Below are 16,591 nucleotides of genomic sequence, written 5' to 3'. Positions count from 1 at the left end.
GGGCCCAGTTGCTGGAGGTGGGTCACTGGAGACAGCTTTTGGGGATCATATGTCCCTGGTTACTTCTCACACTTTACTTCCTGGTCAGTTATGATGTGACTTCCTGGACCATGGTGTTACCACCATAATGAACTGAACATTCTGGACCTTGAGCCAAAAAATAATATTCCCCCCACACAACTTGTTTTTGTCAGATATTTTGGTCGCAGCAATGCAAACGCAACTAAGGGAGAGACAAACAGCAAACAAAAATCCAGCTCAGCGAAGAGCATATCTAAGCACTTGTAAGCTGTGCGGAGCACACAATACAACACAATTCCTTCTTCTTCCTGTTCCGTCTTTTCAGCCGCCCAAGCGAGTCCCAATTCCCAGAAATTGGGACTGAACCAGAAGGGTTGGCTCAAGTTGATTGTCAACAACCAACAATTAAAAGTGGTTTTGATGCTGGGTATGGTGGCGCTTTGAAGGTTGAAGCACGGGGATCATGAGTTCAAGGTTAGCCTGAACTATATAGCACGGTCCAGGATAGTCTGAGCTTTGTGGTGAGATCTTGTCTCAGAGAACCCAGGCTTGGGGCACAGCTCAGTAGTCTGAGCTCCTGTTTCGCATGTGTATGTGTTGGGGTCAGTTTCCAGCATGGAGGGGTAAGTGGCCCTAGGAAAGAAAACAAAGAGCAGCAAAGGCAAGAGAATACCACTTTAGCTCTGAAGAGGGCAGTATGGAGCCAAGGCCAAGCAGGTACTCATGGTTTCCTTCCAGTCAGGAGCCCAGGCAGCTTGGGTTTCCAAGAGCTTATTTCTTGAAAGACAAACACATCTTCACACATGAAATAGGATTCTTGAGGTTTGAGCACAGTTACACACTGCCTCTCAGGGGGACACAGCGCAAACTGATACGAAGCTGGTTATGCAAGATGGATGGGAGAGTTCCCGTTTTCCTTTCCTGTGCTGGCGCTCAGGTCTGCTCCCTCAGATCAGCCTCTGTGAAGTTAAACAATAGCACAGCCTCCCAGATGGCGTCCGATGTTTGCAGAAGAAAGTGTTTCCTGTTCTTCTAAGACTCTGAGCACAGAGTCCTGCTGCCTAAAGCAAAATATTCTCGAAAACATCCTTTGCACAGAAAGAAAATATTGAGAATGGGGATCTTAGCTCCTGCGATGCATTTATCAAACCAATCACAGTAGTTATAATTAGAACACAAAGGAACTGGACGCTAAGCATAAAATACATTTCCAGAAAACCTGAACTGCATGCAGTTAAGCCCTGTGTGGTGGCATTTCCAGGTATGCCATTAATGCATGGGTCGGGGGAGGGGTTGGAGCAGCTCTTTTCTTAAGTATCTCTCGGTCTGGTTGCATTAAAAGCTTCTACTAGAGTTGAAGAGGAGAAATAAGGATGCATAACATGAACTGCTACACACAGAGCTATAAGACAGATGTCAAAGGGTCACTCACCCAAATGGCCACTAAAGTCATTCTCTGACACCCTGTGAAATATGTTCATTGGGCACCAGGTCAGCCCAGGTTCACAGCCCAGGTCAGCATTAAGAGGAGGGGAGAGCTTCAGGGAAGGTAGAGTTTTAATTCTTCGCCTCCATTTTTGGGAACGCATTAAATGACTGTGGTAGAAATCTTCCCATGGCTCCCCACTACCCAGAGAAGAAAGATTATTCTTCTAAAACGTTTTATTATATTTATTGACTTATTTGTTCATTTACTATGTGCTACAGGGTTGCCACCCATGCCACAGGCACCTGTAAAGGACAACTTGCAGGAGCTTGTTCTCCCCTCCCATTATGTGGGTTACCCAGGTTACCCACTGAACCATCCTGGCAGCCCAGAGTGTCCATTCTTACTGCCTCTCGCCACTGTGAGCTACCTGGACACTGCAATGTCTGTCTTTCCTTTTACCTTGACTTACATGATCTTTCCATGATCTCTTCAAGTCAGAGATTTTTATCTGTTTATCCTGGGTATCCAGGATTAAGCATATGAACCAGCAGCAGAATGGGTGCTTGGAAAATGTTGAGTGAAGAGTGACTAGTACAATAGGTAAATAAAGAAAGAAGTAAACAGTGAACTAGCCACACTTCTGCACCCAGCTCAAAGCCACTTCAGATAATCCTTCTCCTGCTTGTCCCATGTCAGATTCTGCCGTTTCATTGTCGGGATGGCAATCCAGGACAGTTTTAAGGAAAAGGCAGCATTTCATAGAACAGCTGAGGAGAGGCAATTCGGGTAGGAAAAGATGCACATGACATGTGGTGGCGACTGTATAAAGCACTGTGGATCTCCTTAGAACACACCCTTTGAGTAGAAGCCCTGAGTTTTTCCTGGGATCCTGTTTAGGAGAGTGGGTGTCCAATGGCAGATTTCAGACCATGTCCTCTGGCATCTTGTCATATAAAAAGTATAAAAAGACTGTATAGAGAATTGCCATGTAACCTTCGCTCCTTTCCCCCAGTGTGAAAAGATCACCAGTGTGAAAAGATCATCATTAGCGTTGGGACAATTCACCTACCTACTTCAGACTTCATTTTAAATTCACCTGTGTGTGTTTGCATACTTTACATTTCTGATAACAGCTCCTTGCTTTCCTCCATCCCGGAGACCACCAGGGCAGGGAATCAGGCTCTTCTATCCCAGCACAGGACTTGGCTCCTGCTGGCACCTGTGCAGGTGACTGACAATCGTCCACATACACACTTAAACTTGTCAGCGTGTGTGCAAGCGGCAGGAACAACATTTTAAGGCAGAAAAACGAAGTATGAAGCATCTAATATTTTAGAGGCCAAAAGTTGGCCATTTTCCCCAGTTGTGAATTGGCAAACCTGCTAATTACTCCAGAGCGACCCTGGAATTCAGCTGTGATCTCTGGAGAGCACAGTTTTGGGGACCCCATCCCTTCACCCCTGGGTTGTGGGAGTGGGAAGTCTTCGCAGGCCATCCCCCAAGGGCTCCTCCTGCTGCTACCCCCCCACTTTCACCCCTTTCTTCCCTGGGGCCGGACTGTTTCACCCCGTCTCCAGGCAACAGCCAGGCGCGCCAGGCGGGACGTCATTTCCTGAAGAGCCCGCTGGGGGGACGGGGCGGGGAGGGGGAGGGGTGAGGGGCGGGGCCAAGGCCCGGCTGGCGACGGCGACGGGCGTCGGAACTCGCTGGAAGACTCGGCTCAGAGCTGCTCAACAGTTCGCAAAGTCCGGGCTCACGAGTGCGTTGCTTCGTGTGCGCCCGGGCGGCGCTGGGGCGCGGGGGGCCCCGGGCTGCTGCATGGTGGGCGGCCCGGGACATGCCCCGCTCCCCCCGCCGGACGCCCGCGTGGCTCCTCCGGCTGCGACTGCTCCGGACTCTGGGACTAGATCGACCGACACCCTAACTTCTGACTTTGGGGTCCCCCAGCCCTAGAGGAACGGGCAGCTCGGCTGGGGGAGCCCCGGGCATGGTGTGACGGGGCGGCCGGCGTGGCTGCGCCCCCCACTGCGGCCACGCGTGGTCCCCGCGCCTTCCGTCATGTAGCTGCTGTCCCTGCTCCCCTCCGCCTCCAGCCGCAGTCTCCGCGACCTCCGGCCTCCAGCCACCAACTCTTTGTCCCCCAGGATCCCGCCGCGGTCTTCGCGTCCTCGGGATTGCAGCCGCCGTCTCTTCGTCCTCCGGATTCCAGTTTCGCCACTCCGGCTGCCTTCGCGCCCCTGGGACACTAGCCACGGTCCCTGCCATCTCCCCAGGATCCAGCCACCGCTCCTGCGCTCCCCCCCCCCCCAACCCACCCCACAGCCGTCGTCTCCGCTCTCCAGCCAGTCTAGACTGCAGTCACAGTCTCCGCGTCTCCCCCAAGCCCAGACTCCAGCCGTGACCTCCGCGCCCCCGGGAATCCAGCTGTCGCGCCGCTGGCCGCAGGTGCAGCAGCCGCCCCGCGCCGCGCGCCCCGAGTGCGGCCGGGCCTCGGCGGGGAGATGAACGCGCAGCTGGACGGCCTGTCGGTGAGCTCGTCCTCCACCGGCTCGCTGGGCTCAGCGGCCGCGGCGGGCGGCGGCGGGGGCGCGGGGCTGCGGCTGCTGTCTGCCAACGTGCGCCAGCTGCACCAGGCGCTCACGGCGCTGCTGAGCGAGCCCGAGCGGGAGCAGTTCACTCACTGCCTCAACGCGTACCACGCGCGCCGCAACGTCTTCGACCTGGTGCGCACCCTGCGCGTCCTGCTGGACAGCCCGGTCAAGCGGCGTCTGCTGCCCATGCTGCGACTGGTCATCCCGCGCTCCGACCAGCTGCTCTTCGACCAGTATACGGCCGAGGGCCTCTACCTGCCCGCCACCACCCCCTATAGGCAGCCCGCCTGGGCCGCTCCCGACGGCGCGGGGCCCGGGGAGGTGCGGATCGTGAGCCTGCGGCGCGCCAAGGCCCACGAGGGCTTGGGCTTCAGCATCCGCGGGGGCTCGGAACACGGCGTGGGCATCTACGTGTCACTAGTGGAGCCGGGCTCCCTGGCAGAGAAAGAAGGGTTGCGGGTCGGGGACCAGATTCTGCGCGTCAACGATAAATCTCTAGCCCGGGTGACCCACGCGGAGGCTGTCAAGGTAGGGCTGTGGCTTGTGGGAGTGGTAAGGGGACGGTACAGGCAGTGTAGTACTGCCTTTTCGCTTGCGCTGTGCTGTTTTCTCTTATACCAAATCGCTTGACCCTTCTGGTCTCCGTTATGTTTTTGTTTTGCCCCCCTGCCTCGACTTTAAAAGAGGAATATCTAGTGTGTGGCACAGACAGGTGTTCCAAGCAGAGAGGAAATGGTGATTCTTGCCTTGGGTGACCTAAAGGCTAAGGCACAAACACAGCATCACATAAGCAAATGTGTGGTCACAAAGTGTGAAAGGGGCTGTGGAATCCTAGGAATGGTAGAAGAGAGCCCCTGCTTGGCATTACTGATGATCCACTGTGCTGCCCCTAAAAGTTCTGTTTCACTGCTGGTGACACAGGAGGAGGCTGGGTGACCACAGAGCTATTGCAGACTAGCTGGTGTATCCCGGAACAAGCCAGACCAGACAAGTGGCTCCTGACTTTGTTGCAAACTAGGCTACTGCCCAAACATCCGAAATGAAGCCCACAGTCCCATGAAAGGGTGCACTTTGTGTGTGTGTGTGTTTGTGTGTGGTGTGTATCTGTTAATTGAGAAAAATAACCTCACCACAACCAGCTAGTAGCAATCTAATCCTGCTGTCTGGAAGAACATTCGTGCCTGCTAATCTTACGTCCCAGAGTGAGCGAACACCAGCCAGTTGGAGTATGAGATGCAGGGTTTGGTCCCTGGGTGGACTCAAGGATCTTTCTCTCATAAACACTTAGCCCCGGCCTACTGCTTCTTAACATGAAGTGAGGAGTTCCAAGGAAAGGAATGACAGTTCACTATCTGCTCTCTTCAGAGAAATGCTTCCCCCTGGTTAGGGTTGGCCGGTGAGCCCCCCTCACCCTATTCTCTGGCCCACCTCACACAGCTGTACCAAACAGGGAACACTGGCTGCTGGGAAACTCCTAGGTAGCAAAGGTCCAGGGCTGCTTCCTGTGGGGTGTTCAGTGACTTGTGGTCAGAGGAGCGGAGCTGGATGACGTGTGTGTGTGTGTGTGTGTGTGTGTGTGCACCTTGGACACTACCTTCTGTCCCTGACCTTGGCTTTGATCATTTGCTTCTCTACTCAAGGTCCCCTTTTTCAGGAGGCCCCTGAGGTTTCTGAAAAATTCTTTCCAGTTTCTGGAGAAGCTTAATGGCCTTTTATTATTCTGGGGGCTAGCAAAGCTCTTCGTGGGTTTCCCATTCTCTCAGGCTCCTCCCCCAACACGATTCTCTCCTCTTTATCTTGCATCCCATATATCTATAAAGAAATAGCCCATTAGTGTTGTCCTAAGAGGTCCAAAGTTCCCAAAATGATGAATTTATGCTCTACAGAGACTTGATCCAAATGTCATTTACAAGCACGGATTCATTTTTAGTGGCAATTTACAGAAACTGGAGTCACTTAATCGTCACTAGGTGAGAGACTTTGGAGAGGCAACTTGAACATGAGCAATAGAGGCTCCTCCTCCAGTTTGCAGCTCAGATCTGGCTGAACCATTCAGTTTCTGGCATCAAAAAGGTCATGATCGGGACTGTATGCCTCAACCTCCCGGAGCTGCTCCTGGGTGCTCTTGAACTGGGGCTCAGGGACCTACCTCGCATCAGCTCCTGCTTGATGTTTACAGAGGGACACCTCAGCTCTCCAAGCACAGTTTAGGAAGCCTGCAAAGGAACACTTGCCCCGGGGTTGAAGGGAATAGAGCAGGAACATCCTTGAAGTGTGAGATCCGCAGCACAAGGGTCTGTGTGAGCAGAGTTGACTTGCGCATCCCTTTTCCTCCTGGTGACTACCATGAGCTCCCGGCCTAAGGGAGCACTTCTTCTAACCAGTGTCAGACCCGCGATCCTGGGACCCTTCAGAAGCATCGGGCAAGAGGAATGGTGTGTCATCCCAACTCCAGGGAACGGAGGGGACAGAATTTTCAGTGGTAATACGGAACAGAGGACACCACTGTAGGGTGGCATCATGTTCAGGTGAACAGTTAGAACACCCGGAGAACTGTTGACATATTTGTATAAAATGCAGAGAATAAAGCCCCTTCCTGAGACCCGGAAGGGGCCCTAGTTTTTCCAGGAGACACACGTCATTACCTGGGAATTCTGTGTGTGTGACCTCTGGGTCAGCCATGAGCTATGGGACTCAGAGGGCTCCATGGTTAGTGTACACAGATGCTCGCTGGACTCCAGGCTTCATTCAGTGACCCTGAGTTTTCTACTTGTGTCTTGTTTCTGTCTCAGGGTCCCCCATTCCATTTAGTAGAAGACGCCTTTTCAATTAAAAACAAAAACCTGTATTTTTCTTTCGTGTTGGCAAAAGGAAGTGAACCTCAGAACTTTCCCAGAGGAGAGATTGTTTGTATGCATATACAGCATAAAGAGAATCCAATTAAAATGAACTCTTAAGAATCAAAGTGTCAGAGCGCCTGTGCATCAGAGAGGAACGCAGCTTTTAAAAGAGGGATCAAGTAAACAAAGTTTACTCAGCTTCTCTTCCTGACTGATCTTATATCCATTGATACCCAAAGCAACTTGCTCAGGATTTTATCCTGTGCCCAACAGGATTCCATTCCTCTTTTGAAGTCCAGTTATCCAATCAGCAGTGATGGGTCCAATTTAGGCAAAGCATTTACTATGTAGAATTATGTTGGAATGTTTGAGTTTTGAGAGGGGGGAGAAGCTATTTGGAATGAACAAGAGTCAAACTATTAAAATTTTTTTTAAGTCGCTCTTTCAAATGTCTCCAGACAGACATGCTAGATCAGTCAGCCAAGGTCTCCATAGACTACTTGCTACATTAAGTTCTGCTGCACCCTTGCCATGTGTGACCTTGGGCAAGTCACTGACTGATATGATCTGCTCCAGGCTAGATGAGTCTGGAGCTGTCCAAGGTCCTTCCCAGCTCCGGGAGTCTGATTTGCTTGGCATGTGCTACCCAGAAGGCATGGAGACCGTCTGATCATCTGTGTTCTTGTTCTTTTGGAATTGCCTTCAATTAAGGCAAAAAGAATTGGCTGTGGATTGGGAGAAGGGAAGCTTGGCACCCCTGGGCAACTGCTAAATCAGGAAATCCATGGGCTACACACTGTACTGACGGGAGCCCGGCTGCGGTCTCCCACTCCTGCCTCTCAACCCAGGAACACCTCTCACCCTGGGGTGAGTCCAGAGTGAGTGGGAATTGCCAGGAGGGTTGGGGCACAAACAGCACCGCCTTGGGAGCACTGGAGCAAATCCACTCACTCACCCACTAGCCTCTTTAGTCCCTTGTTGATGTAGGTAGCAGCACTTAGGATATCCAGGTGCTGTGTGTGTGTGTGTGTGTGGGGGGGGGGGGGTGTGTGTGGGGGGTGGGGGGGGGGGGGGGGGGGGGGGGGGGGGGGGGGGGGGGGGGTGTGGGGGGTGTGTGGGGGTGTATGTGGTGTGTGTGGGGGGGTATGTGTGTGTACTTAATAAAAATTAACAGCTTCATTGCATTCCCAGCATTCCCACAGGTAAATCTGAGCAGCAAATTAGAATCTGAAATGTTCCAGACATTGAGAAGTGTTTGTGGGCCCTTCCAATTAATTAGAGCTGTCACTTTTCCCGTTCCTTTGCATAATAACCCCAGGAGGAATCTGTCAACATTAATACAAGTCATTCTGTTTGGTTCAGGAGGTTTGAAATGACATATTTGTCGTTTTACATTGTCATGGTTAGTGAGGCCACTACATATTCTTATCACTTCCAGATTTGTATCTGAAGCCTGGCTTCCTGCACCTGGTCTCTTTCTGGGCTCCAGGTGGAAACCATGGGTGCACACTGGCTCCTCTCTGGTCCAGTAACAATTCTTGGTTCTCATGAATCCTGTCAGCTGTGACCTGCAGAGAGTCCACTCTTTAGAAAGCTCTTGGTTATCTCATATCCAGAGTGTATGCAGGTCTGGGGGAGGGTCTGTGTCTTTAATTCAGTCTTGTATATTTATTGGCTCAGGCTGACACTCGGGGCTTTAGGAAACGATGCCTGTGTGAGACAAATCTTGCAGCCGGTTATTTGCTGTTAAATCAAAAGCCACGTTTTATCAGTACTGCCTTTGCATGGGAGCGTCGATGGTCTGCTAGATTTCGTGTCTTCTGGCTGGAAGCTGGACATGAAAGGGGAACAGAGTCAGCCCAGCGCTGGCTTTGGAACCTCGGTCGCCCCCATCTGCTGACAACCCCAGGTGGTTTGTGACTTGCCTCAGGTGCTCATTTGGATGGAGCTGCCTGCAGAGAGCAGTGTGGGTCACCACCACCGCTGCTGCATCCCAGGCTTCTGTGAGTTCTGCTGCTCGCCACCTCGGCCTATCTCCAGCCCCATGCAGGGACGCAGCCCCATGTGCACCTGTCAAGAACAGGCTGCCTGTCATCTGCGCCTGCCTGCCTGCTCATGCATGTCTCCTTGGATTCTTAATCTCCCCTCCATCCTGCAAAGGGCTTTGCATAGAAGCAGGCATTTGGAGGGGATTAGGGCTCCTACCAGCTTTCTAGCAAGGCTCTTTTGTGGCTGTTTGGTCCCCATTGCTTAGGGACATCACTCAAGTCCCCAGTCAGGACCAGAGAATCTGATTAGAAGAAATGACATTAAATGGCTGGAAGTAGCTGCAGGCTGAAATACCAATCTTCTCATACCCATTCCTTTTTTTCTTCCTTTTTAAACCCCCAAGCAAGCATGCAAGCTGGAGTCTAAGCTCACAGATGTCTAATTGTGCCGCAGGGTGGGGGCGCTTTTAAAAAGTGCCTGGGCTGCCACAGTTCCTTATACTTTCACAGCCGGGCAGGTGCAGAGTGGGAAGCATGTTTTCCGTCCCCTTCCCGGCACTCCAGGTGGCAGCTGCGGGCAGCAGTGCCAAGGGTCAGGGAACATGGGTCTTGCTTTTGATTTCCTTTTCCTTTTCTTTTCATTTGAGACCAGATTTGTGTGTGTGTGTGTGTGTGTGTGTGTGTGTGTGTGTGTGTGTGTGTGTGTGTGTAGGGGTATATGTATGTGTTTGTGTGGGAGTGTGCACTTATGCATGCAAGTGTGTGTGTGTGGGAGCAGGTCAAGGTTGACATCACGTGTCCTTCTCTATTGCTCTCTACCTTATTTTTTGAGGCAGGGTCTCTCACTGAACCTGTAGTTCAACAATTTGGCTGGACTGACTGGCCAGTGAGCTCCAGGAACCTGCCTGCCCCCGCCCCTGCCCCCCATACTGCCCAGCGTTAGAGTACAGATATTCACGGCCACACTTGCCTTTTTAGCAGGTGCTGGGGATGTGAACTCAGATCCTGATGCTTGCGCAGCAGGTACTTTACTCACTGAGCCACATCCCCACCCCTGGAAAGGAGTTCTAAGTTAATGGCTACATTGAGCAGGATGAAGATTCCTACACCTGCCCCAGCCCCCAACCATTTACGGCCTCCCCCAGGATGGCATCTCCACCAGAGTGAAGTTGTTAGAGTTGCTGAAGGTGTGTTCACACGGCCTCATCCTGCGGAGCCTCAGTCGGCATTTGCCACGTCCCGCCTTTGCGTTACTAGATCCCTGTTCGGAGTGTCTGTGTTGTGCTGGGCGTTTTGACCCTCCTGTGCCATTTCACTGTCCCAAGCAGAGGTGGGAGGCAAGGAAGAGCATGGTCAAGGAGGTCCCCAAGGCCTGTGTAGCCAGCATCCTGGAAGGCAGTGTCAGAACCCTCTGGGAGATAGGCAGATGTCTTAACTTGAGTCTGACATTTGAGAGTTACTCAGAGACCCTAACCTCAGCGCAAAGCGACGTCTTCCAGCCCATCTCATTGTCCGCTAGAGCCATAGGTCCATACGTTCTCTGAGCCGCAAACCTATGACATTGGAAGTTAGAGACAAGGAGGACACAACCCCTGTCCTTAGTGAGTCAAGTAGCAGGGCCCAGCTCCAATGGCATCTACAAGTCATCAAGTATTTTAAGTGCTGTGACATCCTGATGCCCTGTATCCTTGCCACCCTCCTGAAGGCAGTACCTTCACCTCCATCCCGATTTTCTAACCCTTGATCCTCCTTTGGTTCCCTTCAGCACGGCTGTCACCACAAGATGGGCAGTTATGTCTCTCAACCATCCACCTCCCCACCACATAGAAACTCCGTGACAGCCAACGCTGCCTGTGTCCCATTCGCTCCCATAGCCCCAGCATGCCTCCTGGGGCTCCCTAGAGGTACTTCAATAAATGAATGAACATGTATTGGATGTATAGAATGATGTGCCAGGCTAGTAAGCATTCCTTTATTTCTGAGTGTAAGATCTAAGGAAGTCCGTGTGTAGACACTGAATGGAAACCCAAGGAAAGCTGTAAGCTGTTGTGTGTGCTTTGCACAAAGCTGGCTGAACCTCAGTCACGAGTTGGTGAAATGGGCATAGACCTCCCATTTGCCTCCTTCTGGGATGGTTCTGGGTGAATGGGGTGGTGACTGACTAGGTGAGAAAACATTTGAAGCCCTCTATTTATTTAAAGGCTTCTAAAAGCCATTGTCTATATCTGGGGAGACAACAGCTTTTCCCCCCTTCTGTGGCCCACATCCACTTTGTGAGACCCTGCTGCTGGCAAGTTAATTTATCACTTTGCTCTTAATTTTAAAGCCCCGTTCCCAGAAGTGGGTTATTTCAGCAGTCTGATTGTGTCTGTGGTTCCAAAATAGAATTGTTTATGCATTCTCATGCAATCAATGAACCGATTTGGGGTGAGCTTCATCTGGCTTTGGGGTTTTTATTAAAGCAATTTCAAGTTGCAAGAAGCCCCAACATGCACCAGGCTAGGTCTCCAGTAATCACACCAGCGCTTCAACGCGGTATCCTTCGAGAATGCAGAAGTGGGTCCATTTCTTCTCTTCTCCAGTCCCAGCACCTTTGCCTCCTTCTCCGTTGAGAATTTGTGTTCCTTCTGCTAAATTGGCTGTGGCTGTGCTTCAGCTGGCAGCCAGCTCCATGCATATTCTTCCTTCCTACCTGACTTTGCTAATATCAGCATCCTCTGGACTCAGAAAGCAAAGCAAATACATTACCCTTCCTCCATAGTACCAAGATGGCTTTGTCCCTGGGTCCTAAGGCTGTAGGCTGAAGGAGGGACATAAAAAAAAAGACATCAGGAAGTGTGTTTGCCGCCAGAACCCAGTTCTCGGGGGGGGGGGGGGGACTGTGTTTGAGGCCAACCTAAGCTACACAGGGAGATCCAGGCCAGCCTGGACTGCATGGGGAGATTCCAAATAAATAAATGATTAGGAAAGGGTGGTATCTATAAATATCTAGAGTCTAGTGCTAACTTGTTAACTCCCAAATGTTAGCTTTAAGCCTAAGAGTTGATAAAGTCCCCAGGCAAATCCAAGCCACACCCACACTGAAGTGTGGGGAATCCTGCTTGTTTCAGGATCCGCACCTCTAACATGTATCCACACACACACTTGCCCAGAGGTGCTGGGGATGTATTCAGTTGGTAGAATGCTTGCCTCATCTACATGATGTCCTGAATCCCCAGGACCACATAAACTGTGTGGTGGTCCACACCTATAGCCTCAGCGCTGGAGAGACTGAGGCAGGAGAATCAGTTTAAGGTCACCCTTGGCTACATAAGGAATTAGAGGTTCCTGGGACCCAGGAGACCCTATCTGAAAATCAAACAGCAAGCTGGGCCCACCTGGCCACTCTTAAAACCCTATCCCCTCATCCCCGACCCCTGCCTTGAACACCATTCCAGATGTGTAAGGTCAGCTGATGGACGGTAAAGTCTAAGGAAGGGAAGTCTGTAGACGGAATTTGGAAGTGGGTCTGGATTTACCTGTCAGTGTTTCTTAGCAGTGACCTTGGGCAGGCCTCCTTGTCTCTCTGTGACTCAGACATCCCCAATACTGAACATAACTCATGGTCCTCACAAACATGTCATTGTCCTTATATCATTGCCTATTGAAAGTTGGAAAAATTTGACCATGGAGGTCTCACTGCAAGCACTACAGTGAAGAAATATTATCAATGGTTCTGACTTGGCTTTGAAACCTTTGAGTGTGCCTACTTAATTGTTTGGGAATTTTGTTTGTTTGTGTTGCTCTGCTCTTAAGTGTTATTGGAAGAAAATAGCAGGACCTGGGGCCTGTGTACTGCTTGTAGCTGTTTGAATTGCAGAGTCATGTGCCCAGTGTAGTGAACATCCTCACACATCTTTTAAAATGCAATGGCTCCTATCTGGCTTTTGGTATCTGCAGTTTTGCTTTATAGCCACAATAAAGCTCGGTGAATAAATGGAACTGGGTGTTCCCACCTGCCTTTTGATTATTTTTGTGTGAGGCCTTAAATAATGGGAGACTTATGAGACAACCCAGAGAAGATAGCCTTGTCCCTGGTCTCAGCATCCTTCTCTGATGGGCTCCCCAGGGGTCCCCATGAGGAAGGTGAGGAGGCTGCTATTTCCAGAGCCTATTAAAGCAATTAATGCAGGTGAGAGTTTGATTTGATAGCACAGACTTTTTGTACTTAAGGAGGGAAAAAAAAAACTTGTAATTGATTTAAACAACATCTGAAATGGTTTGCTAGAACTCTTTAAGAGGTTTCTGATTAAGAAATGTGGTCCAGGTTTTGGAAGTTCATCTCCCATGTAGCTATGCAAGATTGCATTCAAACGTTTGGATAGCGGCTTTCCTTCTGCCCTTTAATCTTCTGACTCCAAGGTGGGGTGACTTGCTCTGTTGTATGTGGACCCAGCTTACCCTTTCCTTCCCTCTGTTCCTCTCCTCCTCTTTGCAAATATCGGCACTCATACCTTCTTCTCTTCCTGGAGCCCCAGTGTCTCCAGTTCTTCTCCCAAGACTTCTTCCAGGCTTAAGAAAGATCTAAAGTCAATACATACGGATTCTTTCTACTCTTCCCTCAAATGTCTGTATTTTTGCACATTTTCTAGCCCTGCTGTCCTGCTGTCCTCCTGCCCCGGTGTATGCCCGTGATCTGCCTTTCTTTGCCTATCTGCTGTGGGGATGGCTCCAGCCCCGATACAGAAGGAGCGTCCAAGCCCAATCCTTCACAGGGCATTTCAGAGCACAGGTCTCCTCATGGCGGCTGCCCTTCAGCTCTGTCATCTATTCTGTCCAGGCCTTGCCTTCTCTAGATCCTTGCTCTTGAGCTGGAAGATCACAAGGCAAGGGTCAGACTCTAACTTGTCCTCCAAGGTACTTAACCTCATCCACTTTTACCTACAGACAGTTTTTGTTGTTTGTTTCCAACCAGGTCCCCAAATGGAACCCACACATGACCAGCCAGGTGGCATACTCTGCGAAACAAGGCTTGTTTCTGTCCACCTTTTGACACCCAGTAGACCAAGCCTGGGTGCATCCCCCACAGACCTGCCCGGCCCCTGCCGTCACTTCCATCTGTGGGAAACCTTCTCATCCTGCCCCCCTGTACCAACCTGCTTCACTCCCACCACAACTTAATAAATAGTATTCCATACTGTGTTCTTCATTCGTCATCATCAGGATAATAACTTTGACTCTGAGCGAGGGCTTACAGTGAGCCAGCACTGACTGCGGTATCGACCCATTTCAGTCTCACAGCAGACCCTTGCAAAGAGTTTGTCTTGTGCCTGTTGTCACGGACGGATGCAGGTGAAGTCATCTCATTGTGTGGAAGGGTCCCTGCCTCCATCCACATGGCCGCGAGAGCAGGATCGGAACACTGCGGGTTAAAACCGAAGCTTCCCCTGTGCCGCCGTGAAGCTGGCTGTTAGCTCCGGCGTCCCTGATGGGGCAAGTTCAAGAGCAGAGCCAGGTTGTAGACCCAGGCTTTCTTGACCAGAGGAACAGCAGATAGGGGTGATGTCCCGTACTGCTGGAGCCAGCTCTGGCTTCAGAGCCTAGCTCTATGCTGTTGTAGGTCTCCAGCATGCATCTTAGCTTTACCAAAGTTGGTGAGGGCTTCGGAGATGGCTTAGTGGTTAAGGGTGCTTGCAGCAATCCTGTCGTCCTGAGTTTGAGCCCCAAAATTCACATGGTAGGAGAGAACTGATTCCTGAATGTTGTCCTCTCACCTTCACACATGGACCCAAACACATGCACACTCACATTAAGTAAATAAATGTAAAAGAAGAAACATTTTTTTTTTTTTAATGTGAGCTACCATGCAGTATAGGCAAGTCACCTCACTTCTCTGCTCAGATTTCTTTACTTCTAAATGCAGGTGCAGGTGGCCATGCAGAGACTGTATTAATGTACCTACCAAACGATGATCCTTCTGGTCCCAGAGAAGGTATGAAGTGAGCAACACACAAGATACTTATAATCCACAGCATATTGGCCTGTATCACCAAGAGCTTCTTTTGCACCCCCACATGACTCTTCCACATCCCCAAGGAAGGGGACACTGGGAATCATAAGAACAGGTGATTGGCCATGAACACCTAGAAGACAGGAAGTGAGGTCGGTGTTGGAACCCAGGCCTGCCTGCCTCCAAAGCACACACTCACTGGCACAATTCCACTAGAAGTCTTGGTGGCAAGAGGAAGGCTTCTGTGAGTGTGTGTTTCCTCCCTGAGTTCTGTCCTGTGGAAATGACTGTATAGCCATTTGATGAGGAAACCCACAAGGAGGCAGAAAACCCGGGTCCTGGCTACCCTGCCTTTCCTGAGTATCTTGTATTTTATGATAGACTTTGGGGAGAGGAGCCACACCGGCATCTTCCCATTGTCCCCCTTGACTCTTACTTTCTGTTCTGCCTGTCTGGCCATGCCCTGACCTTTATCAGATGCTGATTTGGTTTTTGTTGTTGTTATTGTTGTTTTGTTTGGCTTCGCTTTGTTTAAGACTAGCTTCTCTCTATGTAGCCATAGCTGTCCTGGAACTCTCTATGTAGATCAGACTGGCTTCAGATTCAGAGATCCTCCTGCCTTTGCCCCGTTAATGCTGGGATTAAAGGCATACACCACTCTACCTGGCTCTGTCAAGGTTTTATTTTGTGCATTGTCGATGAAAATTCTCTGCTGGATGACAGTCACCTCAACTCACCCCCTTGTTCCCCTTCTCGCCATTAGAGTAAGCCAGTGCTGGTGAAATATCCTGTATGGTACATTTCCTGACTTCATCCCCACAACTATCAAAACAAGATCTGAGGACTTGCGGCTCACCCCTGTGAAAAGCTGGTGACCATCTACCATCCTCTTGCCTGATTGGACAAGTCCAAGGCCCAGCTTACTGGGTTCATATGGAATAGCTGGGTTCATGGAAAAAGTCTGCGTGTTTACTTTAAAGAAGTAAAGTGTGTGTGTACTTGTCTATGTATGTGTGTGTGTGTGTTCCTCTCTGTATTTATTTGAATGACCTACAATATAACGGTTCAGGTGAAATACAGTAGGCTGGCAAGATGCCTCAGCTAACAGAAGGGCTTACTATGGAAGCCGGACAACCTGGCTCAGTTCCTGAGACCCACATAAAGGTGGCAGAAGAGAATAGACGCCGGACTTTTGTTCTCTGACCTCCATGTTGCATGCCCCCCATGTTGCATGCCCCCCCCCAATACCTTATACACACACAATGATAAATGAAATAGTTTCTCAAGTTCAGAAAAGCGTATGTGTGCTTGTGTGTGTGTGTGTGTGTGTGTGTGTGTGTGTGTGTGTGTGTGTGTGTAAAAAGCAGAGGGGGCTGGAGAGATGGCTCAGCAGTTAAGAGCACTTATTGCTCTTGCAGAGGACCTGGGTTCAGTTCCCAGCACCCACATGACTGTTCATAGCCATATGTAATTCCGGTTCCAGGAGACTGATGCCTTTTTCTGTCCTCTGCACCTACAAAGCATGGCTGTGGTGCACACATGTACATTCAGGCAAAACACAAGTTAATGAAACTTAAAAAAGAAGCAGAGGTCTTAGAACTGTAGATAATCCCATCTACCAGGAACTGATTCCTGTTTATAATTTGGCCCATGTGTTTCCAGTCGTCCATGAGCACTGTTTTGGGAGTCACCACTCTGCCTGGGAGAACCTTGCTGTTTGGAAGTCCCCACAC

The 16,591-nt window shown here is 50.5% G+C and overlaps 1 protein-coding gene across 1 annotated transcript in view; it reads left to right on the top strand.

Annotated features, from left to right (window-relative positions):
- Positions 1–3,897: 3,897 nt before the first annotated feature.
- Whrn (whirlin) overlaps positions 3,898–16,591 on the top strand; it is an 87,912-nt gene continuing 75,218 nt past the window's right edge. The window contains 1 exon segment of the mRNA XM_028892646.2: positions 3,898–4,569. Coding sequence (XP_028748479.1) covers positions 3,952–4,569 — 618 coding nt within the window. The 5' untranslated portion in view covers positions 3,898–3,951.

Source organism: Peromyscus leucopus, chromosome 2 (assembly GCF_004664715.2).
Source record: "Peromyscus leucopus breed LL Stock chromosome 2, UCI_PerLeu_2.1, whole genome shotgun sequence".
In the NCBI taxonomy this organism is placed as follows: domain Eukaryota; kingdom Metazoa; phylum Chordata; class Mammalia; order Rodentia; family Cricetidae; genus Peromyscus; species Peromyscus leucopus.
Note: the sequence above shows the minus strand (reverse complement) of the source record. Positions and strands in the feature narration are given on the sequence as shown.